The sequence below is a fragment of the Cyphomyrmex costatus genome, unplaced genomic scaffold (genome assembly GCF_001594065.2).
Source record: "Cyphomyrmex costatus isolate MS0001 unplaced genomic scaffold, Ccosl1.0 scaffold123, whole genome shotgun sequence".
Taxonomy (NCBI): Eukaryota; Metazoa; Arthropoda; class Insecta; order Hymenoptera; family Formicidae; genus Cyphomyrmex; species Cyphomyrmex costatus.
Window position 1 is genome coordinate 600483 of NW_017275207.1, and position 27428 is coordinate 627910.

Below are 27428 nucleotides of genomic sequence, written 5' to 3' on the forward strand. Positions count from 1 at the left end.
AAAAAAATTCATTTTATTAATCCAATTTAAACGAAACCTTTCGTAATATACCTTTATATAGATGTTTTTCAAAAAAAGAATGTATAGTTACATATTGCAAATTGCACAATTTTTTTGAAAAATAACCATGCATTTTTTTACATATGATACATCTTATTATTCGACCCGATCAGTGTCGAAACGTCTGTTTTTTGTCACTAATTTAAATATATCGCGATTTCGGGGGGACTACATATGCAGTATATAAAATCACATAATTATAATGAGCACTACTATGATCCAGCTTTGACCGTTATATAGGTACTCTTCTTCTTGCTTATGTTTATCATTTACCGCGGTCCTATAAAGATTTTAATATTTGTTAAATATATCTTCTTTGTTTTTCTTCTTAATTGTAATATTTTATTTCGGCTGGTTGCCCGTTAAATTATATTAATATTTATTTATTATTGTCGAGCCTTCTCTTTTAATCTTATTACTACATTTTTACATATGATTTATCTTATTTATTCTGTGCGTACATATGACATACATGAAAAATCAATTTTTTTGAAAATTAGTTTTTCCATTATTATTTGTGTCCTGTCAAAGGCGTTATAGTATTTCATAAATTTTTTCGTATCTTATATTTTTCGCAATATTTCCGTAAACAGCACAAAATATATTTACGATAAATATATTTATTTTTCATTCTTTAAAATGTTACATAAATATAGCATACGTATATTTAAACGTGTATAAAGCTTTGAAATATTATTAAAATATAGACTAAATATTTAATGTAATATTTATGATAAATATAAATACATATATTTCTGATAAGTATTTTTAACTGAAGTTATGTCTTATAATTTTATAGCTCATTTACTACAACATTTACAATGAATATTTTATAATATTTATAATAAATAATGTTTATAATCTATGTAACGTAAGATTACAAAAATATTTACTAAATAAAGTATATTAAATCTTATAAATATTTATAAATATATATTTGTATGCTGTATGGGTCGAGGGTCGATGTGAAAGTTAAATGGTATATCCTATGCACACATGTTACTATATATATACATACACACATACATATACTTATATAGTATTTATACACACGCGTGAGCGCGCGTAGTATATGTATGTGTGCGTTCATACATAAAATAAATATGAGAAAGTTTGAATTTATATTTGTTTTAAATAACAATAAAGTAAATAGTAATAAATAAAATTAAAGGCCTCTTCAATTAATACAATGACGAATATAAAAACATTCAACTGGATTCGGTGTCCCGCAGATTGAGATTATATATTGCGCGAGAGAAACTTTTAATAAACTATATAATAATTAAAACTGAACAGTTTTAAAATTGTGTTCATTTTTATTAAGTTTTTTGCGCATATATATATGTAATCTGGCTGACTCCTAACGACCATCAGTTGAACGTTTTTTATATTTATTTTATTACATTTTTCTTATCATTAATTTACATTTAATTATTAATAAATATTAAATGTACAATTGATATAATTTTTTATTCACATAATTTCCTCAAATTCTATATATATTTCTCATAAATTAATTAGTTTACAAAAAAACAGTGAAAAGTTTTGTAGATTCGTACATCAGAAACGCGTTATTTAGATATATGGCAACAGTAAATATCTAAAATATAGTCTCTCTGTTGCCATGTGTCTAACGCGTCTCTTGAGAGGCCTGTTACCATGTTAAATGTCCCAATGTTTCCTGTGTTGCCGTAACAAGCGCCTCTCAGAAATTCATGTGTATCTGCATTTATTCTATTTCCTTAAATTTATATTTTAATCGTTGTGCATATGGATTAAGAGTATATTGGATTATGCACCATTAAATTATATTCAATTAATTTAAATTGTGTTCGGAGAAAAATAAATAATATTTTTGGGAACGCGGCGGAAAAAAGTCCAAAGTACACTTAAATGCATCTTTGAACAAGCCACCATAACGGCGCTTTGGAGACACTGGCTGCAGTGCCCTCACCACATAAACTTTGACCCTGCTACAGTGTGCCTCCGCGATGCCACGTTAAGCGGGGAGCACAGACTTTTGCATAACGCATAAACCATATACATAAAGAATTTGATTGGTCCATTGACTCATGCATAAGAAAATGGGCCAATGAAATTCCTTATGCACATGCTTTATGCGTTATGCAAAAGTCTGTGCTCCCCGCTTTATTGGCAACACTGTCGCGGAGCATAGCATCGCTGCATTCATTGCAAAGCAACGATACGGGATTGACGTGGGTCGACGAGGCACTGCTGCATATCGACGAGATAACCGATAGCGTGACATCGTTGAGGACAAGGAAAGGATCGAGCAACGCGTATTCGAGCAGATTTCGTGTGCGCGGTAAAGGCGGTTGAAAAAAAAAGGGAAAACAGAAGAGGAGATCAAGGAGGTCATTGCGGCTAAGTGTGTAAGTATACACGATGATGGCACGGTAAACGTGCAGAAAAAACGCGAGTGAGTCGAAGGGGGGACGAATTTGTTGTTGCTCCCGTGTCAGGACGTTGATTTGAACGGCTTCGTCAGTTGGCCGTAGCACTGACCGTCTCGCGTTGTAAGTCCGTTTGATTATCACACGAGCGTGCGCTGGTTTTTTCACGTTTCGCATAATCATGTTCCGGACAAAATGGTAAACCGCCTCCTCCTCTCAATCGTAGTCGAAATTTTGCAAAAGATCGCCTGCTCGCGGGCGACTCGCCCCTCGATCGACAGGGTGAGCACGGAGTTTAGAAAAAATCTCTTATTTCTGCTTTCAGCAAGGAGCACGATCACTCATCGTTCTACAAGTTCTTACAAATGGATCGCAGCCATAAGAATTTGGATTGTTACTTCTTTTATTACTCCACCTGTAAGAAGGTAAGCGGGGCCTCTCTCTATGCCGATATCGTCCAACGATAGCGTCCGACATTGTTTCAAGATCATTCGAAAATACGCGAAGTTATCGTTCCATATTGCTCGAAATTCGGCGTCTCTCGCCGAGGTTAGGTCGGCCATCTTGATGCCATGTTTTTCTGCCAGGATTTCTCTAAAAGTTCCAAGTTCAATTCGTTTATTAAAATTTCTGTTAAATTTACAGATGGGTTTCCTCATCCATTTAATTATTTATATATGACATGGTATTTTTTGTTGTAACTTCATTCATCATCTGAATACTTTGAACATATTACAATGTGAAACAAATATTTAAGATCTGTCGAATTGCATGATTGTATTATTATTTTGTAGTTTTAAGATCTTTTGCTTTGATTTACATGTGGCTTATATTTATTTTGATAAGATGGAGTAATTAAAAATGTTCTATGATATATTTTTATAAAAGTCATAGAAGTAAATTTCTAAAATATTTGATGATATTTGATGTAAATCACGCCTGCAGTATCGACAATCAATTTGGCACTGCAAGTTGCGTGTTGTTCTTATAAATCGTTTGAACGAGTTATTGAATTATTTACATTTCATCACTTTTGTTTTCATAGGGTGACTTTTGCCCATATAGACATGAACCATCGGCTCTGGGTTGTGAAACTATGTGTACATACTGGCAACAGGGAAGTTGCTTTAATGAACATTGTAATTTCAGACACATGGAATTAAAGGTAAATATCATTATTGTATAAGATCGTGTAATGTTTGGTAGCAGTCTTTCGCACAATCATTTTTAAAACATACATTATTTTGTCAAAAAGAGTTACTTTCATGGTTTGCAGACAATTTTTAATACAATGATATAAATTGATTATTGAAATATTAATTTCCAAAATAGGTTAATATTACCTCATATCTCATACTATCTTTCATTTTCTAATCAATTTTTAAATGAAAGTAATAGACTCATCAGAAAAGCATTAATGGGGATCATAAGTGAAAATAACGACTTATTGTCAAATTATAACAAAATACAAATACATTTCAACTTACTTAATCTTAAGTTTTTAATAATATCTAATTTAACTATAAGAACTCAATATTTAGTAATCATATGATGCTTAACGAGATATGTGATAAAGATATGTTCTTTTTGTTGAACTTTTGACACTGGTTCATCTTTTTTCCTTTTTTCTATACAGAGAAAAACACAGGGTTGCCACAAGTCAGGGAAATCAGGGAAATGTCAGGGCATTTGAAAAATGCGTCAGTAAATCAGGGAAAGTCAGGGATTTCAGTGCACTTTTCGGGAAAAATAACATAGCTGTAAAGAAATTTATTTATATCACAATCGATAAAATCATTTCGCTTTGTTCTTCAAGCCAACTCGGTTGCTAAAAAAAGATCTTTGTTTACAAAAATTTCAAAATTGAAGATTAAGAAGGCAAAACTTTTGGCAGAAAAAACTAATGAACTAAGTGCTCTTGATGAAGAAATAACATCACTGATGTCATTAACATTCGATTAAAAAACTTATACAATTTTTTATGTTGCAGTATTTAAGTTTACTTTAAAGATTTAAAATTTTAGTTATGTTAAAAAGCTAACATAAACTTGTAAAGATTTAAAATGCTTTACTAAAGACATCGAAATTTTAAAGTTGTCTGTTCTTTTGTTTTATATAAGAAAGTTTTGTCACTTATGAACAAGTGAGTAAAATAAATATTATTCTATAATTTTATAATTTTTCTTTCAAATATGTTAACTTTTATAAGCAGATTGAGATTTTAATAAACAGATCATAATTTTGATAAAAAAGAAACTGTATTCATTGATTTATGTTCCTTATATTTTAAGTATAGTAGTAAAAAGAAAGAAAGGAAGAGGAAAAGAATCATGTTCATACATGAAAGGAAAAGACAAAAAGTACTATTAACTTAACGATAAAATGTAGTATCAGCAACATTAATAGTATTATTTATTAATAGTATTAATAGTATTATATTATAACATTAATTTAATTACACTGTTATGTTAAATTACTCGATCAACAAAATATTTAACAATTTTCAAATCAGGATGAAAATACAAAAAATATTTCAAAATATTTTTTATTGAAAGTCAGGGAAAATTACAAAATTTTGTCAGTAAAATCAGGAAAATGTCAGGAAATTTTAGGATGAAAAATTTGTGGCAACCCTGAAAACAGTAGAAAAAGATGTACCGTGCATAAAGTTCAGCTAAAAAGATTAAGCCTAATGTGTACATCTAACTTAAACTTATATAACTATACATAGAAATCGCTCAATAAGTTAGACTAAACATTGATAATACATAACTTCTTTTAAACCAAGATAAAATTGGTATAGATTGGGAACTGCTGACTATATGAATCAATAACTCTCTCTCACTCAGAACTCTCACTAAGAACTATTGTTTAGGATTATTTTTTTTTAGAAATCAGTAAACTGTGATTTTCGGCAAAATCTAACCTATCACTCGTTTTTATTGTGTATATAATTATTATATTTTTAATCACTCGATATTTTTTTTTATACAAATACCTATAACAGTTGCGCGTTCAGAAGACAGCTACTCAGTGAGCACTTAGCAATTCTTTAATATGATTGATTCTCGCATTTAGTTCTTCGCTAGATCTAAAAATACAAATACTAGTCGTAAAAAGGGTCACTAAGCGCTCACTGAACAGCTTTCTGAATGCAGCAAATATCTTTAGTTTTATTTCTTGGCTTGCAAAACCTAAAATATTTACTATCAGGATGTTTTTATAGAAATATTTATAGAAAAAAATTTCCCGACCCCTGGGAATAAATTTAACGGATAGGTACAAATTAGCGAAAGTGGATGTTCGTGTGACAAAGTTATTATATCGCACGAACACATTTGCATTTATCAATTCGTACTGATCTATATATTTTCTAAACAAAAAACTGTTAGCTGGTTTATATTAATTTTTACAAAATATAGATACTAATTTATATAATACAACAACTTTGTTGTATTGTAGAACTACCTGTACTTATTGATTTGCATGTCCTCATTTAAATTATATGTTTCAAGTCAATACATCAAAAATAGTATTTTGCTGCTGTTGTTGTGTGTGTAACACTTTTGATTATATCATCGTGAAAAAAGAAATAAATTTATCTATCTTTTTATGTAGTATAAGAAGGAATTGCTCTCATATATAATTTTTTATTTTTTAAATACTTGCATAATTATATATAGATATATATATATAAATAAAGAGTGTATTATACTATATTATACATTATAAACTTGTGGAGTTCTATAAACACATAATTACTTTTTTATGTTTTAAAATTTTTGTATTTGGTAGTTGTTTTATTAATTTGAATACATTAATAAATACACAAACAGTTTCTAATTATGTAAAGATTAAAACAAAATAATATGTGCCGAAATGATATTTAGGTCGCGATCCTGCTGTAAATCCATTGAAGCATTTTAATTAATCAATGGAGTATTTAATGGATCGCATTTTTAGTTAACATTATGAAATTATTTTAATTAGAAGAAGAATTAAATTTGAATTATTTTTATTTGCAGAAAAATCGTAAATTAATTCCTTGTTACTGGGAAACACAACCTGGAGGATGTAGAAAACCACATTGTCCATTTATGCATACAAGTCCTCGTACTATTTCTAATGACCCTATCAATCCCGTGAAGACTACAGAAGTAGCAACAAAATCTCCGAATCAAGAGTGGTTGAATCGTCAAGGTATATATTTCTTTTATTATGTGTTAATAATAATCAATATTTATTATGTTAATAAAAATTTACCTTCAAGTACACATCCCTTGATCACTGATGGAACACAGATGTGAATTGGAATTTGACATTTTTAATTGCAAATTTTTCCTGAGGATATTGAAATAAAAGTTTCTTTAAAATCACTATGATTTTTCTATGGTAAAATTTTGTTACAAATCCAATAGTATCACACAAATTTAATGAAAAAAATTATTTTGCATTGAAAAATTCGTTATAAATAAATTACCTTTTAGACAACTGCCAAGTTAAAAATTTTCATGGTGCGAATTCGCACTAGTATATTTGAAGGTTAATTAATATTAAATTGGTAACAATTTATTATGTTTTGCACTTTTATATTAGTAGGCAAAAAATGGTCTTTTAGATTATGTTCTTTACTGAACAGAGAATCAGAAATCCATTTATAGGATTAAGGTAGACGCAAAAAATTGGAAGATGCTGCACTTGGACTATATATTAAAATCGGAAAAAAAAAAATTAAAAACATTTTTGCAACTCGTAAAGTTGTCACCTGACATAGATATTTCCTTAATATAGAAACAATGCATGAGCAATGTTATTTTTAAATGAATTTTTGCAGCGTGAATAACTTCACAAAAAAAATTTCAAATTATTGACGTAGAATGTCTCTTATACGAACTTACTATATATATATATCAGGAGACGCGGTAGTGTCTCCGGCCATGTTCAAAAAATATATATATATTCAGTCTATTTACACTATTTAGAATTAATGAAAAATATAAAGTAAAATAAAATAAGATAAATATGATAATAAGAAAATAGATATCGTATATGGTAATATGCATATCGAAAATATGTGTTTATATACTTCCTTTTATTTCAAACAGATGACCCAAAGTATGACGGCAGCAGTACTACTGAATCGGACCAAGGAAGAGGAAACAGCGAAGCTGGTAGTTTTATTGGCAGTCCCGCCGTCGATCCTCTCATCGTCAAATTCGAAGAAGGTATGAGGCTTTACTAGCCCCCCCGTCCATCTTTCAACGTACATTATCTTACGTCAGCTACTCTCTCTCTACCGCCTAGCTTGCAAACAAATATGAATCTCCCGAACGCGCTCAGTATCCCGAAGAGCCTGACAATTCCCAACAATCCTAACAGTCTCAACATTCCCGGTAACATCAGCGTCGCAAATAATCTAAATGTCCCGCCGGCGAACTCGCAATCCTCTTCCTGTCATCATACGCTATCGTATCCGCATCATCAACAAAATTTACATTCTCACTCTTCCGGGCAGTCTCTGTCATCATTGCAAAATCAACAGAGCTCCCCTCTTCTCCAGCAATCGCCATATACATCGATTCATACGCAGCAAACCTCGCAGCCTCAGACCTCCCGATTCCCCTTTCCGTTCCTCGGTATAACGTCGTATAGGAGATTTTAAAACCGACAAGAACTGTTGTAATTTTTGCAACGACGTATGTATAATTTTCCATCAATTAGCAACAGAAAAATACTTTCGAAGAATTCATGAACAATTTGCATGGATTTTAGCTGAAATATTTTTAAAGAATTTCATAAAAAATTTGCATGCTTTTTAGCCGATTTGAGAAGCACGCAGAGATCATTGGGTTTATTTTTTCTTATTCAATTTTACTTACTAAATTCAAAAATCGTAGTTAAAATTGTCTTAATATTCGGAAAATATTTTTTTTTCACATTTTGAACAGGAGAAAGCAACGATTTATTTTATCATTTCGTTGAATCATTTATGAATTTCTTTTTGTTTTTGTAACATTATTTATTTACTAAGATAAATTTATTTACTAAGACAAATTAAGTAACTTTTATTTACACTATATAGGATAGTCTATTTTAATCAATATAGTCAACTTTCTTTGAAATAATTGATACGAAAAAAATATTTTAGATGAAAATATTGATCAATAATATAAATTAAATAATAAATTGAGCTCTTGAGATATTAAATAATAATAATAAAAGTAAAATTAATTAACGGGTAATTGAGAGTTAGGATCATTCCAATATTGTATTCATCACGATCTAGTTCTCTCAACAAGTTCATTTGTTTCATCCTCAAAAATAATTTTCTTTGCGTTATGTATGATTAGAGTTTGCAATTGTGGTACAATTAACCAAACAGTTAATTAGCAGTAATGCTTCTCAAAATATTGAATTGAAGAAGCTTTTCTGATTGCTCACTTGGATCTTACTGATGTGAATAATGCCTGTATCCATTGTTTGATATCGCTGATGATGGCTCGAATGGCTGAAATGTCCGATTTTTATTTTTGCAAAATTTCTTGCGAATTTAAGATCTTGCGAAAGTAAGATCTTTTTTGATAAAATACATCTGTTAATTATACGCATGAATAACTGCGTTTATCTCTAGCTCTCAGTTGTTCGTTAATTAATCTTACATTTATTATTAACATTTAAAGTATTGATCATATTTACTCTTAGGAGGCGCCATAAAGGTATAAAGTTCACTTTTTTTAAATGAAATTATATGATTTTTCTATATAATGTGATTTCTCATATTATTCTACATCTAAAAGTATTAAAGTAGAGATAAAAAAATCATTAGTTTACAAGATAGATTGATGCAAAGAAAACTCATAGTTGCTTATTTTAAAAAGCATCCATTTTATCTACATATTTTTTTGAAACAACTATATATTTTTTCTTCACTCCAATTGATTTATCTCATTATTCTGTCTATAAAAGTACATAAAGGTAAGATTATCAAAAAATTGTTTAATTGAAGTCTTAACACTTTATGTCAATATGTGCCACAATAAAGTATAAAATATATCTCTCATATAAGTTTTTTTTTATAACTCTAATACTTTTTATATACAGAATGATTAGAAGAATTAACACTATGTTAAAAAATCATATAATTCTATTTATAAAATGGAGGTGATCTTTGTATCTTTTTAGCTTCCACCTAGAAGAAAAAACAACATGGCCAAAATATGTTTTCCTCGAAACAATTCCACTTTTATTTAAAATATTTTTCGTATTAATTATTTCGAAAAATTGACTGTATTGATTAAATAGACTACCCTATAGTGCAAATAAAAGTCATGTAACTTTAATAATAATTTATTTTAGTAAAGAAATGATTTTTATATAAAAACAAAGAGAAATTTGCAGACATGATTCAGTAAGCAAAATTAAATAAGAAAAAAGATGAATCCAACAATTCCTGCATGCTTTCCAAATTGCTTAAAATGCATAAATTACAAATTTCTTACGGATTAGAACGTTTCATTGAATCTATTATTGTCATGCATATAGCAAAGATTTTGACGCACTAAAAAAAAAGACGTTACTACGAAAGTATCGTTCTGCATGAAGCGAAAGTATGTAATAAAAGTGTCTTTGTGTCGATCTTAGCATAATATTTAATTTATTGTACTAGTGCATTCCCGATACTTAATTGACCTACATTCTTTAACTTTTGTTTTGTAACATCATAGATCAATTTAATGAGCAACTAATACAAAAAAAATATTCACGCATATGTCAATGTCGTAAAGTGTAAGGTCAACTTGATTTTATTATGTATTTTACATGGTGTCCAGCGATTCTTAAATATCCTTGGTCCTAGAATTACATTGGAATTTTATCTACACTGGAAAATTCGTAAAATTTCAGGCTAGCCTGAAATTTATCATTCTTTTATTCTAAAAAAAAAATTAGATCGCGAAAAAAAAAGAAAAATTATGTTCGAGTATAAGTTCTTCTTTGATCCTTTATAATTACTGTGGGTCAAAATGATCTGAGCATAACGTAAATTTCCGAAGTTAACATGTTTACTTCTTTTTAATATTAAAATTATATTTTTAATGCAACGCCATTGTTCGATTTTTTTTTAAAGGATAAAATTATATACCGTAATTTTTTTAAGGATCTAATTCTATTAATTTGGTAACACTTCAAAAATGGTTCGGGTCATTTTAATCCAGAATAATCATCGTGTAACTTTTTTGAAGTGTGACCATGAAGGATTAAAGATGCAAGTCACCAATAGAAAATTTTGATTTAATATTTAAAATAAAACGTACAAAGCAATGCAGTACAGATTAACGTTTCATCTCTCAATTAGAATTCTCATCAGTATACGATAATTGACTGTATCTAATCGCAATGACAATTTTAAAATAAAACTGGCACGATTACATATATGCAGTAATGAGATGTCTAAAATAGAACAAATAAAGGACTCTTTCTTTAAAAAATGTCTAAACTTATATTTAATTGTTAATGTAATTTAAGAATCCAAATCGGATTTCATAAATTTTCTGATAATGCAAATTAATTATACTCATTCTTGTATTTTGTGTAATAACAAATTAACATGGAATCACAATTGAAGATAGATTCATTTTAATATTTATTAAAACTTAAATTATTTTCTAAATCGTTTGATATTATTTATAAAGCAATAAACAACATTGCTTCAAATTTGTTAGCATTTTATCATTCATTATATATAGAATTTTAATTTGAATAAAGCGTATAATATTGCACACATCGATAAAAATTAATTAAATAATGAAAATTAATTGACGGATAAATTCTGGAAAAACCAGGATTTTTATTTGGTATATCCTGGTATAATTATTCTTGAAGTGATTAACCAAATTTCGCTGGACACCATGATTTTATTACATTAGTTGCTCTTATTACGACGGTAATTTACCGTATGATTTACCACATACATATTTATTTACGTCCATTCAATATTTGTGTGTTGTCACGGGAAAGAGGGATAACATGCAATATTTGTGAATCGTATTTTACAGAATTGGAATTTATCGATAATCTCACGTAATATGATCCTTAAAGCACAATTGCGCGTATTAGTCGATTTTATCGATATACCTTGCACTCGTGTTACCACGAAAAATTTAGTGAATATCAATTTTTGCAGGGGCTGCTATATCTAATCTTTACCTAAATTAGCCCTCTAATCGCCTATGGCTATCTTTCTCCGGCTGCGGTGCGATCGGACTCGAATTAGCAGAATGGTCTAAGTTAAGAAAAACGAGGTCAAGTGTCTCCGTCAATACGATGTTATGTACTGTAAGATCGCAAAAGTAAGAGCCGTGTTAAACAAAGAAGAAGATAGCTATGGGTCTCTGCTTTACCGCACACGCACACACAAACTTTTTGCATTCACACAGATTTTGCTCTTAGTTGCGAAAAGTTGGAATTAAAATGTAAATCGAGTATTAATAACACGACGAGTGAACCCTGCTCATTTTAAGTTTGTGTCTTTGACAAGAAAGCGTTTTGTCAACATCTAGTAAGTTTATTTTAAATATTACTCCCAGATGCGGGACTTGCATCACATCCTTGACGTGGCCGATCAGAGGAATGTAGAATATTATATGTAGTATAAATCGGACTAACCGATACATTCATTTGATCAGAAAAGAAAGAAACTTATGCATTGTTTTTCGGTCACGTCTTGGACTGAGATAAGTGCAATGGCGAATAGTGAAAGATAATTGAAATATTTATATCTGAATCACAATTAACGCATATATGCTTTCTTTGTTGTCGCATTATTATGTATGAGATTGTAGAAAAAGAAAGAGGGAGAAGATAGTGCAAGAAAGAAAATGAGAGTGAGAAAGAGAGAAAGGGAGAGAGAGGTTGAGAGAAAATGAATGAATGATTGACTAGTAAAAAGATGTGTAGGGGAAAGAAAAAGGAAGAGATTTACTGAACACTAGTTATATTCGCGCGCGAATCCGTGTTTGAGGTTTAAACCTGATTCCAACTGCGTCCTTAGCCTTGTGTTTTACGCGTGTACGAGTAATAATGCCTTCATATGTTTTGGCTTATCACGTGAATTAGAGAATTTCGGGACGGTGAAAATGGGATAACGTGATATCGCGCTTCACACACAGTTTCTATGCCCGTGCTGGGCAATAATTATGCAAATTTTCGTAGGCCATGATAATTCCCGTTGTGCACTCACTTTGGGAAAATTAAAAGAGGATTGAAGAAAATAATATAGATTTAATACTCTGTAAGTCGAGCGTGATCTTTTGACGCTCTAAAGAAAAAAAAAAACGTTCAACAATTCGGCTTAAAAGCTTGCTTTCTACGTGATAATTAAACGCCAGGTCGTTTATCAAATAAGAATACATAATTCAGGAATATACATATACTGATTCACGTTTTACGAGTTTCCGTATGGTAATAGGATATTAACTCTCAATTGGGACGCTGAGAACAAAAATTGGATACGTGACAGCTTGAAAAAAAAGTTTCTAGTTAAGTGCTGCGCCGATGATATTATATAACGGAGAGTCTCAATATAAAATTTTAGCTTTTATTTTTACTATTAATGCATTTCTTTTATATGTTCTCAACGCCTCAATTCTGATATATCGCGCATTTGATATTGTGGGTCTGTTAGGCCAGCAGAAGATTAAAAAAGAATAATGCTCTTATTCATGTTACTTATCGTATTATTGATCTTGCACCGATGAAAAATTTTATAATCGAGGAAAGTATAGTGCGGGATAAGATACGATGTGCCGATCTTTTTACAATAGTAATAAATCGCGTCGCGGCCAAACGAAAGGAGCAGGGAAGGACGCGAGAAGACGTTGAGGAGAAATAACGTAAATTATTTAGCGGGACCGGTTTTTCCCGGATTTCTGATAGTGAATTTTTTTTTCTTTTCAAGTCAACGGTGCGTATGATAACACGACAGGCTAAATGATATAAGAGGCCAGCGTTTTATCGTTATAAAACACGTGTGGCGAAAGAGAGGTGAAATAATGATTTTGTGATGAGATTTTATGGGGAAATTTTTGAGATAATTCAGTTGTGTGAGCGTGTAATAGGAAATAATCGGTTTGAGTGTGAGCATGTAATAGAAGATGAGAGAAAGAAAAGGAGAGAATGAGAAGGAGAAAAAGGGAGAAAGAGAGAAAGAAAGCGAATGAGACTGAGAGGAAGAAGGGAAACCTCAAATTGAACGTATACACATCACACGTACCGCGTATCTTTGTGCGAAATATGCGATATGCAGATAGGAAACTAATAGTTTTTCTTATACAGCATATAATGTTTTACAACACACACACACACACATATATATTATATATTTAACTGCTACACAGGGATAAAATATTTATGGTCGAGATCATTGTCGATATTAGATCGGGTCTGTCTTTCTTTGTGGAATACTTGTGCGACCGACTTATTGGTTTCTTCGCGCAAAATTGCGCGCGTTTTGGGCGACAAGGATTTTGTGCCTTCAACCGTACGGAGTCGCCAGTCTGTATTTTTGTGTTCGCAAGATATTAGAGTTCTTACAATGTTCGCGTCTCTTGCTCTTACATGGACAATTGTACGAAATATCGGGCGATTGTCCCAGATAGATTTTTGCATGTTTATGTCTTTACAATCGGTAAGAAGGACGCGCAAGTTTTCAAAGAAAGTAGTGGATGATTAAATTCGATTACAAGGATCTACGAGTTAGGCTAATATTATATTTGTCGTACGACAAATTTTTCAAGCGTATTAATTGATTATAGAACAGAGAGAATCTCTTTGTCCTGCAGCCAATCAACGGGCTTGAAAAGCTTGACTTTACTTACACCGAGTATTTAATACGCGTACTAGCTAGTAACTTTCTATTAAATTATCTTAAATTGGACGATGCGTGGTAAACGTATACACGATATAGCTATTTAATCATTCATATAGATGCATAATATTGTATCAGCTTAGTACACCATTCTCTAAATGTATAGTAATTAAGATTATTTAATAGAAAGTGCTCGGTGTAAACTAGAACCTTGTCGTACGATAAAAAATGGATGAGTGTAATATTAGCCTTACACGTGCGAATCTAATCGCAAGAATTTACGAATTGTGCGTGCGTGCGTAAGAGAGAATCGATAAGGCACACATAATACATGGCTGCGTCGCGAGTATGAAAGACGAAAGAAAAAGATGAGCAATATGAATGCATATGAAAAGAAATACAATGACGATGAAATCAGGATTGAACGAGAGAGAGAGAATGTGTCCGATAGACAGCATGTGTGTGAAAAGTGTGAGGAGATAGTGCGAAAAAAAAAAAAGTAATAAAAATAATTAATATGAAGGATCACAGCGTTGATCCATTCTTGTTCTTCGGTGAGGGACTTCGACCGTGCGAAATAGCGTTTTTTTTTTTGTTTTGTTGAGGGACGGAATCGTGATCCGCGCACGGCGGATCTGTCGATTACATTTAACGTCTATCAGCAGCTATTAAATAACCGTATCGAAGAGCTAATTCAGCAGGATCGAGACATCGGCGGTCCTGTTCTCTAAATTCTTTGAAAGTAAATCTCATTTTAACAGAGTGAAAATTTGTTTCAAGAATGGCAGAATTTTAACTCTTTTTTTTTTTTAGAGTGATAGAATTTTCACTTTTCTGGAGTGAGATTTCACTCCAAAGAATTTAGAGTGATCATTAGCGTGCTCCGCGCCGATTGTCGCGGAGTCTCGCGGGCGCTGTAAATTTACTACGTGCGATCGTACCAGTCCTGGAGTACGACGCTTTGTTGTCTTACTCGGATGTGAGACGTTCTGTGTCGCCGTATTCTCGGCGGACGTATACGAGACGCGTCGCGACGTGCGATGTGATTGCAATCAAATCGCCGATTTATGCCGATGTAATTTGGACGGACGCGCGTCTCATTATTGTGAGATGCTGCTTCTGCGTTGCCGCGCGGCTTGCAGACTCCGCTTCACTCGTCCCGCGTACGTGCACACACGCTCAGGAAGGCACGTCTGTGCGTCCGAGTCGAAAGACAACACACACACAACACATACACGCATACACACAGACACACACGCACATGCATACAAACACACGCATACAAAGATAGATCAGAGAATATTATCATATATATATTACATATTATATATATATATATAAATATGTTACACGCGAAGAAGGGAGGTGGTTGCGTGTAACGCGACCACTCCGCTCCCCGATCTACGTTTCTGTAAGATCATTGTTTCTAGCGATTTGTTAATTTGATTTTCATCTACGACGAATTGTAGAGAGTGCAAAAAAAAAAAAAAAGCGATCGTCGTGATTACAAGTGTGTGTGCGTATTTGTCTCGCAACTGTTGCGCTGCCGACGCTTTCGCATTCGTTCGCGAGCTCGTACGACGGTTCTTTTTAACAGATTGATTGCGACAAGTCGGGGCGATTTTTCATAGCGGATCGCCGGAAATGCAAAATGCGTCGGAGCGCAATCGCGAATGCGTAAGAGCGAGCCGAGTGAGTGTGAGAGAGCGGCCCTCGTCGACCGCCCTTAATTTCTTCCGATCTTTGTTTTTTTCCCTACTATCCTTCTTCTCCCCTCTACTGTCCCCTCCCCTCCCCCCTTCCTCTCCTTGTAGTTCCTTTAGCTTCAAGTCTCACCGATATCAATTCGAGCTATTCCCCGATTACTTTACGCACAATCGAAGGAGTAGGGAACAGGAAACGGAAAATAAAAATGTTAACTTATCAGAAACCCCATGTACGATGTCTGAGAGATTCAAATTCTTATTCTCTGTTCTCTGTTGCTATCTTTTCCCTATTCCTTTCATCGTGCGTAGGCCCTTACTTGTGTCCCTTTTTATTGACTTTCCTTGTAGCATCACTTCGCGACATCGGGATTATCTTCCTACGGTTGGCTCCTGCGCGTGCCAATTGAGTCGCGAGCTGATCTCTTTTTTTTTTTTTCCCTCGGCCGTGCGCGCGACCGAAGCCCCGCTTCTTTATGTTCTTTCGTTACTCTTCTCGTTGATTCTCCTTTCAGTTCTCCCTTCTATTTAAATTTTTTCTTACCCTTTTTTCCCTCTTCAACGCGTTTTGCTCCCGTGCGCGGCCTCGGTCGCGTCGCGATCAACTACGCGACAAACTATAACTATAGAATCGTGTACAGTCGACGTAACGACTTCGGTGGACGGCGTTTCCCTCGATCTCGCGAACCTCACTTCCCGGCGTCCCGATCTGATTCATTCGGGAAACCGTCGATTTGTCTCGTGGACGAGAAACAGACGTCCGCAGCGCGGACGAGACTCTCGGGAGTTTGCCGAGTATGATTCGGGGCACCGGCGAGAAGAACTGGGGATGCTTCCTGCGGTGATAGAATTGAGACGATAATAATGATAATAGTAATAACAGCTGCGCCGGGAACGTCCACGATCGTCGTTACGTCGACTCGAAACGATGACGCAGAAACGCGCGTTCGTTCTGCTTCTCTTGTCTAGAATGTGAATGATAAAGAAGAGAGAGAGATTGATTTAAAAAGAAAAGAAAAAAAAGGAAGTAACGAAAAAGCCTTTTTTCTCGGCCGACAATGAACGGCCGAACGTGGAGGAGGATAAAGATTGATTATATGCTAAAGAGTAAGCGATGCGCAATTTAACTATAACGAATTGATGTAAGCGAATGGAAAAAAATCAATACTTTTCATTGAGATGATATCTGGATTTCAATAAACTTGATACCTCGAAACCAGCCGGACAATCGACCCGGAGAGCAAGTGGTGTTACCGGTACCCGCAGCGGTGAAAATCTTGCGAAGGGGTAACCACTAGCTGAAGTATTGTCCCACATATTATGATCTCATACAATTTTCATTTGATTACAAATAATTTTCTTCACTGCATATAAAGTCATTTGGTAAATTGAACGATTTTTTCCAATATTACACAATAATTTCTCGTGGTTGCATATATAATTGTCGGATTACACATAGAAACTTCATATAAATTTTATAATTTCGGGGATTTTCTGTCCCACGATATTACCCCTTCAAAATCTTATCACCAGCGTTACTGGCGACTCTCTTCTCGATGGGGCTTCTTATTTCACTTCTTATTTCACTGACTTCCAACCGCAGTCCTATTCCGCTAATTATTTTTGGAGAATGCGCGTTTACTCGTTTTTACTCCCAAAGATTGTACAATTTTTATAATCGTGACATGAGATAAATGTTTCACTGACTGAACCATGTATCTATGTCCAGAGATACTTGATAATATTTATTATTATTAATCTTAAATACTTTTTTATTACAATATTATAATTAAATTGTAATTTTCTTAATACAATTAAATTATAATATATTAAAAAAAATTTTTGAAATTAATAATATACAATAAAATATTAAGTTTTGCATAAATATCTCTGGATGTAGTTACATATCAGGTCACAGGGATGTTTACCTTACTACCAAAACTTTTTCTGATCTCGCGCGTTTTTCTAGATCAAGACGACGACCGAGAGTACGGACTTGTTATGTAAATCGTTGTACAAGTAAGTATTATATTATATAATTGTGCTCGAAGTGCGTATCAAGTCCGAGTGCGTTGACGTTTGAAAAACTTTGCCGTTTCGCACAACCTCGAGGCAGCACGCAGCAACAGCGCAAAAGAGGTTTGTCAAGAGGTCGATCAACTCTGAAATAAAGGAAAAATGATGTCTTCGAAAAAAAAAGTGTCTGAAGGAAGAGAGAGGAGAGAGCGAAAGCGAAAAAAAGAAAAGATGATAATCACGAGACAATCATCGCTCATCAGCTGAATACATAAAAGTTTAAATATGGATATATGTGTTGCGTGTATATAAGGATATATATATTTTATCTTTCTTATTTGTGCATGATCTTATTGCCGTTTTGCAAGACGGAGATGAGGAACATGGAATGGTGACTATACGTGACTATTAATACGTAAATTGGATTGTCGAATGATATGATCACAAAGAAGAGTACTGTCAGCGTTTCTATTATTGGATATAAATGTGTCAGGAAAAAAATGTTATTGCGTGGAAATAAAAGCATGATGTGACGACGAGTCAACAGGAAATAAATAACTTGTGGATGTAAGTAAAGATACACGAAACGAGAGAAGTTCAAAAATTAAAATCTAAGTCTAATCTAAAACCGATGTCAGAAGAGACACAAAATCGAGATGACAATCAATGAAGATCAGCCTGAAAATTATACACGACCTCAAGGACGTTTGGAGAGAGACGTCGATTATGAAAGCTGTGCTTGAGCTGTGTGTTGCCCGGAGCTTTCTCGGAACGTACGCGCATGAAACGCGAGATATTATATAAAATTCAAAAAGTAATAGAAAACAATTGCGATTGTGACTGCCAAGAAAGTCCGAGATACGTAGATTCTAACTCAACTATTCTCATTTCCATTTTACGAAGTATTATAAGACTCACAATTTCTCCGGACAATGTCTGAATGATAGACACAGATTATCAGGACCGTAATCGGTATGTAATATGGTACTGTGTAAAATATGTACATACTTGGATATACAGAAAGAGAGAAAGAGCGCGCGACAAAAAAAGAGATAAATGTCAATTGAGCGAAAGAGAGGGAGAGAGAGAGAGAGAGAGAGGAAGCTGATTGCATAATAATAACCATCGTCCAGTGATATCTTCGCCGAATATTCGAAATTTTGTGATTATTTCATTCATCAATCTTTGTATGTTTCTTTCAGAATCCGATAATGAAAGTGCACCGTCGCCTGTAAAGTCGCAGCCCAAAGTACCCTACTGCAAGACCTATGAGCAGATGAGACTCGAAGAGATCCAGGCAGAGAGTGCGGCTTATTACTCCTATGAGACTGGCAACTATGGACTTCAGGGACAAATGAGCAAGACAATCGGGACTAATCGATTCAGTCTATCGAAAATGAAGAAAGAAGAATCGTCAAAAGAATTGGACTTTAAGGTATTGACCCTGGAGGAGATTCGCCAACGAAAGAAGGAAAAAGAGCTGGTGGTTGCTAAACCACCGACGGACACAACGTCTGTCTCGAAACCTTCGTCACCAATCGAAGTAAAGAGCATGAAAAGGCGTTCGATCGAAGAGCATTGCGATAAAGACAGTGCTAATTCGGCGAAGAAGTGCAAGATTAGTTCTGAAATCGCTATGAGTAGCGAATCTATTATTAAGGTGCGACCGATAAAATTGCGAAGATCCTTGAAAAAGGAGACCGAAATACAACCATGCGAAGATGTAATTATGAATGAACATTTGCCGATGGACAATCAGGACGATCAAACCTCTTGCCGCGAGAATCAGGAGATTCACAGCGATAAGACATCCTACTGCGAAAGGCTAGAAAACTACGGCGATGAATTAGTTAACACTAACAGGAAAGTCGACGTAGAGATTAGCCTGTGTGATAGTAGCACGAACGAAGAGAAAACTCAGACGCAACTAGAACAAGCATCAGAGAACAGATCGGTTGCCACATATACGAATGATGATATGAATACCTCGTTAATAGACACTAATCGGCCGTATATACAGACCGAGGAGGAGTACCTGCGATTGGATACTTCAGCCGAAGATATTATGCGAGATATCGAGGATTTGCTTAAATAGAAGAATGTGATTCGATTTTAGGTAAATTCACACACGTGAATGAATAGTCTTATTCAGCATGCATTTCTTTTTTTTTCATTAAGTTTAAAAAGACCTTATATAAAAATAATTTATATACTTAAGCACTTGTACAAATATAGATGATACGAAGTTTACTCATCTAGCGAAAAATAGTATAGTTACTATTTATACACGATTATTTGATCAATTCTTATATTCAAGTTCTTAACTTCAGCGTATTATATCGTATCACGTTCTTCTTTATCACAAATAGAAATTGTGCAATGAATTTCAGTATTTACATTTATCTGACATTTTTGCATCTATGATGTAAGAATACCAAGTGTGACAGTCTTTGGATACGTAGTGGACTAATAAAAAATTAGTTCCAAAATCTGTAAGCAATACTATAAAACCACTATGAGAAATTTGTCACCAATCAGAAATTAGCCCTAAATTATATTCAACCTCTATTATGCGCAATAGCACATTTTGTATTGTTACATCATGCTTCCATTTATCATTTTCGTGTTCTTTTTTTATTTCTACCATGAAATTTGTGAAAGATTGCAACAATGAATTATCATAAGTAAAAACTTATGAGAGTCTGTAAGGTCGGTTCTAAATGACAGTCAATGTACACTAGTATATCAATGTTAACAAATATTACATACACACAACACACACACACGCACACGCACACACACACAACAGGCATAATTATCCATTTTAACGAATGTATGTGAAGATAGCGTATATTGGCCATGTCATCTGGAGTCACCTTAATTAAAATAAAATGTAATGATCAGACTGATACGGAACGATACGACTTCTGTTACGCGTTTCAAGAGTAAAATATGCACAAGTGCATATGAACTTCTTCCATAAGTAAAAACTTATTACATTCTATGCGTATAAAGGTTCTAAACGATATGATCAAATACGCCAGTGTACATTGATAAATATTACAAACATACATACATAATTGCATGCATAATTATCCGTATGAATGTAAGCAATATTTAGCGAATATGTGTACAGTTGGCGTATATGGCCACGTCTTTTGAAATCATCTTAATCAAAATAAAATTTGACGACCGGATTGATATGGATTCTGTGTTATAAGAATAAAATATGCATAGATGTATATAAGATTCTCTTTTAAATACTTTTATACATAACATAATAAAAGAGCAGCATTGAACTCTTTTCGATATTTACACTCGACATCATTTATGCCTTTGCATATGAGAATTTAAGCCGAATTGAATACGTATATATTGTATATACGTTGTATGTATTGTACATATAAGTATGTATATATTTTTTCGAATTCCAAAAACGTTTCTTATTTTTATCAAATTGCAATAATTATAATAATATAATTTACATATTACATATATAATTTAAATATAATATGTATATTATATATATTAATATATATATCATATTTTATAATTATTGCAATTCGGTATTATATAATATATATAAGTTATAATAATTATGACTTATATTTTTGCGTTTTTTATTTTTATTAAATTGCAATAATTATAATATTATATACATATATATATATACACACATATTATATAATATAAATGTAATATAATACGTATTTATTATGTGTGTGTATAATGTATATAATGTATGTTATAATATACAATGTTTAATGTTATAATTATTGTAATTCGATATTATATAACATATATAAGTTATAATAATTATAACTTATATAGTTATAATCCGAAACATAATTATGATTGTTGTATAATGATTATGTAAACGATATTTAACAATATATGTTACATATGTTTGTGATAATGATATATATGTGTACTGTTGCAATTTATAATATTAATATTATTCGCTGGCTTAATCCTTGGATTATTTCTGCTATTTAATGGTCTTCTGACTAATGACGATTCTGTAAAGATACAGAGAAATAATTAAACATGGGCATTTTTGTATAATCCACATATTAGCTGCTTTTAATAACTCTTAATTATAATTAATTTTGTCGTTTAGCGTTTATTTAAACTTATCCCTAAGTGTTGTTTCAGAAGTAATCCAAGGTTAAACGCAGATCGCAATGGATTTCTAGTGAGGATTTAGAGAATATAACACGTCTTCGAGTGTAAATTAATTATTAAGTTGAAATAAATATACATTGTTACATTTGCAAGATAAAATGATGGTCTCTTTTTTGCTTGCAATCCGCTTTCCATTATTTCCTACGAATAATTCGATTGGTAGGATGACAATGTGGGATAAGAGATAAGTACAAATATGAGTTATCGGATCAAGACAGCGAGAAACGGAAATAAGATATGAACATGTTTCGGGAAGGAGTTGCGCTTGATTTCTAATAGGAAACTGCACATGATTGTTATTTTTTGCTTAATAAATTGGCGTTAGATATAGACATGTGTGGCTGACTCTTCATATAATAAAGATTTAATATTTATAACAAAAGAGCGATTACCACACGCCGGAATTTCGCAAATAAACTCTCCAATTAGAAAACAAGCATTGAGAGCACTCTCGATTAAATGCATACACTATTTATTTAGAGAACGTATAATCGTATTTAAGAGGATGTTGGAGTTACCGACGGAACGCGCATTCGTTCTTTTCCAATCATTTCGTTTTTTTGGTACAGAATAAAAAAATCTTTTCTTAAAATAAAAGAAAAACGTAAATAGCTGTGGGAAAGTATAAACCTGTATGAAAAACAAAAATGAGATAAGTTACAGTTTTTTGATATTGTAGATTATTTTATTTTGTTCAGATATATATATATATATATACAGGGTGTCATTAATCGAGCGAATCACCTATCATGAGCAGATAGAGTAGAACTGAATAAAATTTTCCACATAGTTGAATAATGTATAAGAAATATAATGAGACTTTCAAATTATAATTTTAAAGTTTACAAGAGAAATAATTAGAAAAGTACGATCTGAGTGTACATAACTTAGCATTCTTGCAATATATAGGATATAGAACAGCAAGAAATGTACGTAATGTTTTAATGAATGGTTTACTTAATGTGTATGTACATACGTAATATTTTCTTAATGTATGTAATGTTTTATTTGAAATAATCTATTTTATCGGCATCGATTGAGTTCGCCGTTGCTCCAGATGGCTCCAGATGCTCCAGCATCCCCTTAATCTGACCTAAGAAAAATCACAATCGGTATGTTCGGTTTTTTGTCTTTTTTTTTCGTGAACCTTGCACCGAATATAAATTACGAATTGGCTTCATCAATTTATAAGAGAATTAGAGTCATTTATATATATAAAATAATTATATATATATGTATACATATACACATATATTTATGTATATATGTACATGTATATATAAACGAATGTCGATATTCTCCTTACACGATGTACACACAAGAAACTCACGTTTATTATCTCCTGGCATTCTTGTTTCACGAGTATAAATAATAACACAATATCGACTTAGAAACTATTTTATTTCTTCTCTTCCTGCTTATAGGAGTTACACCTACGAAACGTTGCGAATAAAAACTCTCCGCGGAAATCCGCGGGAGCGATTCTCTTTTTCTCTTAAATCTTCGCGCTAATTATTTTTACACGAGTTGCACATTGCCGACGATTCGTATTCTTTTTCTTTCTTCTTTTTTTTTTATTCTACCGCGTCTCACCTTGCTCAGTTCTATTTCAAAGATGTCTCGGCTCGGAGATATAATTGTACGAATTAAAAGGGAGCTTACAAAGGTGTACATATGCAGAGGATGCTTTGAGAGATTTTTCCATCTCGCCGATCATTCATGTATCATGTCATATGAAAATCACGGATTGTCACAGATTGGTGTATTAATACGGTCTAACAACGATTGTGTGTTTCTATGACTTATATTCTGCGATTAATAACATCGAAATAAAGAGGAGAGTGTCTCTTCGCACATTACGATATCAAACACCGTTAGTGAAAGTGTGGGAAAGCAGCATTAGTCATTCGCCTATGATAAGAATGAGGGTAAACATGATCGGTAAGTGTCGCAATAGCGAATGCGGAGATCGATTTTTTTTCAGCACGGGACACGGAAATTCGATTTGACGGCGATAAAATTCACGATTATACACAGAAGTCGATTAATCTGCCTGTAAACTCAATGCGTATCTTGTATTGTAATTACATGAGCACTATACACCGTAGATTTGTCGCCAGTTTACACAAACGGAGCAGCCACGATAAAGCCATTTAGTTAAAAATCTAGTTCCTCGCCTTCATCGGAGGTGACGTAACAAACTGAGGAGATCTTTGTGTTTCGGATGATCTTTATTCGTAAGCGCCAGCGAATTCGCAGTGACGTTTCCTCGTTTTTCGAAATTAATGCACTCGTTTGACAAAAAATAAAATAAAATAAAAAACGAGAGTAGAGCGGACGCGAATACGGACAGATCAAACTCGTTTCCACATGGAACTTTGGCTTGAACGAGACGTACAGCTCACTTCGATTTATTTTATACTACGGAACAGTCGCACGCATGATCGACCATAACGCGCGGATTTCCGGAGACTTTGCGCTTCACGATCGCGTGACCGTGTGTCATTTTCTCGTACGCAACACGGACCGTAAGTTAAACAGATGAAGAAGCTCAAGTCTACGGAGACGAGGTCGACATCGACGACCACCACGGTCACTGCAGCCTCGGTGACCAATATTGCGCCGCCATGTCGGGTGCCGGTTGACCTGGTACCGCGATCGGCACACTCACGCCAGGTGATATTAGACCTGCAAGAGAATCCATGAAGCGTTCTATTTAATTTTATATAAAATTTTATATAAGAATTACAAAAAATTAATTTCATAGTTGATTTAGTTTTTTATAATAATATATTATAAATATATGTATTAGTCTAATTAGAATATATGTCACTAGATATGACAAAGAGTGAACAATATAGTTACGAGTATTTTTATAAAAATTTCGATTTATTTTTTGTATGTGTATGTTGTCTTCTTTTCGTATCTGTTAGAATATTATTTCATCACTTCATTATTTCATCGTTATATTGAATGCCATGTTGATGGCATCATCAATAATCGGTGCTACTAAAAATGCTACTAAAAAAGTAGATAAAACTCGTAAAAGAGACATTTGTAATTCTATAAATATAATTAATAAAATTGAAATAATAGTCTAAAATAATAAAACACGCATAATAATTTAATATAATTCAATTATATCATATACAACGTTATTAAAGTGGCTATCTCTGTAGTAAAAATTTCACTCTAGCATTGTTGCGGAGATAAGAGAATTAAGTATTGAGTATTTTTAACATATTAAGAGGCAATTAATACGAAAGTAAGTAAAAACATTTTTCAAAACCTCGATTAATTTTTTTTTTTTGTTAAGTATCATGTGTATACATATAAAATGGCATTAGTGTTTTTCTCGTAATTATTTCATTTGAGCATCTTTAAGATAAATAATAACAAAAAAGGCGAGAGACGTTAAAAGAAATAGAATAGCGGGTTGAACAAAATATTTGCAAGATTACGCACAATACCTTAATAATATGAATTGCACATCGATTTATTTAACATCTACGATCAGCTAACTATAAGTATACCGAATAGAAACGGCAAGCGCTCAGGCGGCTGATGTATGCGATGCGGGTAATGTATACGGACATGAAGCTCTAGATCACATTTGTACTGGATAAAGAGCAAGTAAAGGAGATCGGAACGATTGAAACCGATCGGGGGGGGGAGGGGGGGGGGAGGATGAAACATTCGGGGTGGCGAGGGAGTGACAGAAGCGTGTATAATCCATTACCGGCGGGCTCGATAGCGTGTTATCCATGGTAGCCGTAGTAGTAGTCCATCGGCTAGAGTGCAAGCAGCGAATGCAGTGAGTGCGGTAGACACTCACCGGTCGAGCTGGCGTTTTGATTGTATTGATTGAGGCTCGCCGCGTGATAGGGCTGCGTAGGGCTGCAGGTTGGCCTGGCGCCGTAACCAAGATGAAGAGGCTCGTAGCTCGGTGGTCTCGCGACTCCGCACGAATAGCCATTATCCCGTTGCTGGAGGCACGCACCAGGGCTCGGTCCGACGGTCATACCCACGGTCATACCCATTGGGCTCATGCCACCCCCGGTGGACAGCGAGGACATGCTACTCGTCGTGTGCTGGTTCTGTTGGCTGGCGCCCGACATCGTGAAACTCGGCATCGACGTCATCGGACTATGAAGGGAAACGATTTCGTGAATGTGCGTTCGCGTGGCCCTAGCCGTTTCTCTCTCTCTCTCTCTCTCTCTCTCTGTCAGAAATAATTCTTTACGAGGTGCAAAAGTGAGTAACATGTTTCGCTCGAACCGATATGTCTTGATGACGATGGGAACGCATTATCCATTTTAGTATCACGTAGTGTGCTGTTTATTTTTCATTCTTAATAAGTTCCGACAAGTAACAAGTATTAATATATAAGTAACTTGTTACCAATAAGTAACAAGTGTTATGTTGTATTGTTTATAAATCCTGATTTACAAAAAAAAATTGTGTGTTTCTCATTACTTTCGGAATAACTCTCGCACATTGCGTCGATAAGTATATTTTACATTATTATTTTTTTAATATTATTGTTGCCTTAGTTCACGCAATTAACGTATTTATCTTTCTTACTTCGTTAGTACTTTATGACAGTCCACGTGTTACGTTTCTTCAATTTTTTTAGTTACTGTTATTATTATTTTTTTTGAGTGTGAGAGTTTTTCTTTGACTACGTTCAAACGAAATATACGAAGTTTAAATGACTAAATATATATGATGTATAACTTTTTTAAATAAAATTAATTAAATTAAGTAAAAGTAAGAATGGATAATTAATCGCAGAGAGCCAAGCATTGGATTAATATCCATCTCGAATAGCTTAGCTTTCAGAAGATGAACATTATATTTTTACATTCTCACCTATACGAGTCGGGCATGCTGGGTATTCCGGGATACACAGCAGTGGGTGCGAATCCGTGGTGTATTCTGGGAGGCGAGGGTGGTGCCTGCGGAGGCGGCTGGCCCCCAAGTATCCCCGAAGGTGGCGGCGGCGTTGGATGACCAGCACCTACCAGGCTTACACCGGCAGTGTGTTGCTGTTGTTGTTGCTGTTGCTGTTGCTGCTGTGGTGGCGGTGGTGGATTATCCCTCCGTTGCGTGCGCAATTTCTCCTCACGCCGCCACTTGGCCCGCCGATTCGAAAACCAGACCTGAGTTAGTGAACGAGAAGACAGA

At 33.6% G+C, this 27428-nt stretch overlaps 2 protein-coding genes across 2 annotated transcripts in view; one reads left to right on the forward strand and one right to left on the reverse strand.

Annotated features, from left to right (window-relative positions):
- The first annotated feature begins 2594 nt into the window (after positions 1 to 2594).
- LOC108782312 (zinc finger CCCH domain-containing protein 11A) lies at positions 2595 to 20151 on the forward strand. The gene is made up of 7 exons (XM_018550567.1): positions 2595 to 2672; positions 2800 to 2899; positions 3520 to 3639; positions 6500 to 6674; positions 7580 to 7699; positions 7757 to 8110; positions 19259 to 20151. Exons 1-7 carry the CDS (start codon positions 2656 to 2658, stop codon positions 20149 to 20151), a joined length of 1779 nt encoding a protein of 592 aa, XP_018406069.1. The 5' UTR covers positions 2595 to 2655.
- Positions 20152 to 23591: 3440 nt separating this feature from the next.
- LOC108780946 (paired box protein Pax-6) overlaps positions 23592 to 27428 on the reverse strand; it is an 87272-nt gene continuing 83435 nt past the window's right edge. Inside the window, exons 7-9 of the mRNA XM_018548798.1 lie at positions 27114 to 27403; positions 26077 to 26387; positions 23592 to 24929 (exon numbers count right to left, since the gene is read on the reverse strand). Coding sequence (XP_018404300.1) covers positions 24835 to 24929; positions 26077 to 26387; positions 27114 to 27403 — 696 coding nt within the window. The 3' untranslated portion in view covers positions 23592 to 24834. The remainder of the gene's footprint in view (positions 24930 to 26076; positions 26388 to 27113; positions 27404 to 27428) is intronic.

Excerpts from the sequence above, each read along its gene's own strand:
- LOC108782312 (XM_018550567.1), top strand. Across the intron at positions 3,640-6,499 it reads TCAGACACATGGAATTAAAG|AAAAATCGTAAATTAATTCC; the intron begins GTAAATATCATT and ends TTTTATTTGCAG. Across the intron at positions 6,675-7,579 it reads AGAGTGGTTGAATCGTCAAG|ATGACCCAAAGTATGACGGC; the intron begins GTATATATTTCT and ends TATTTCAAACAG.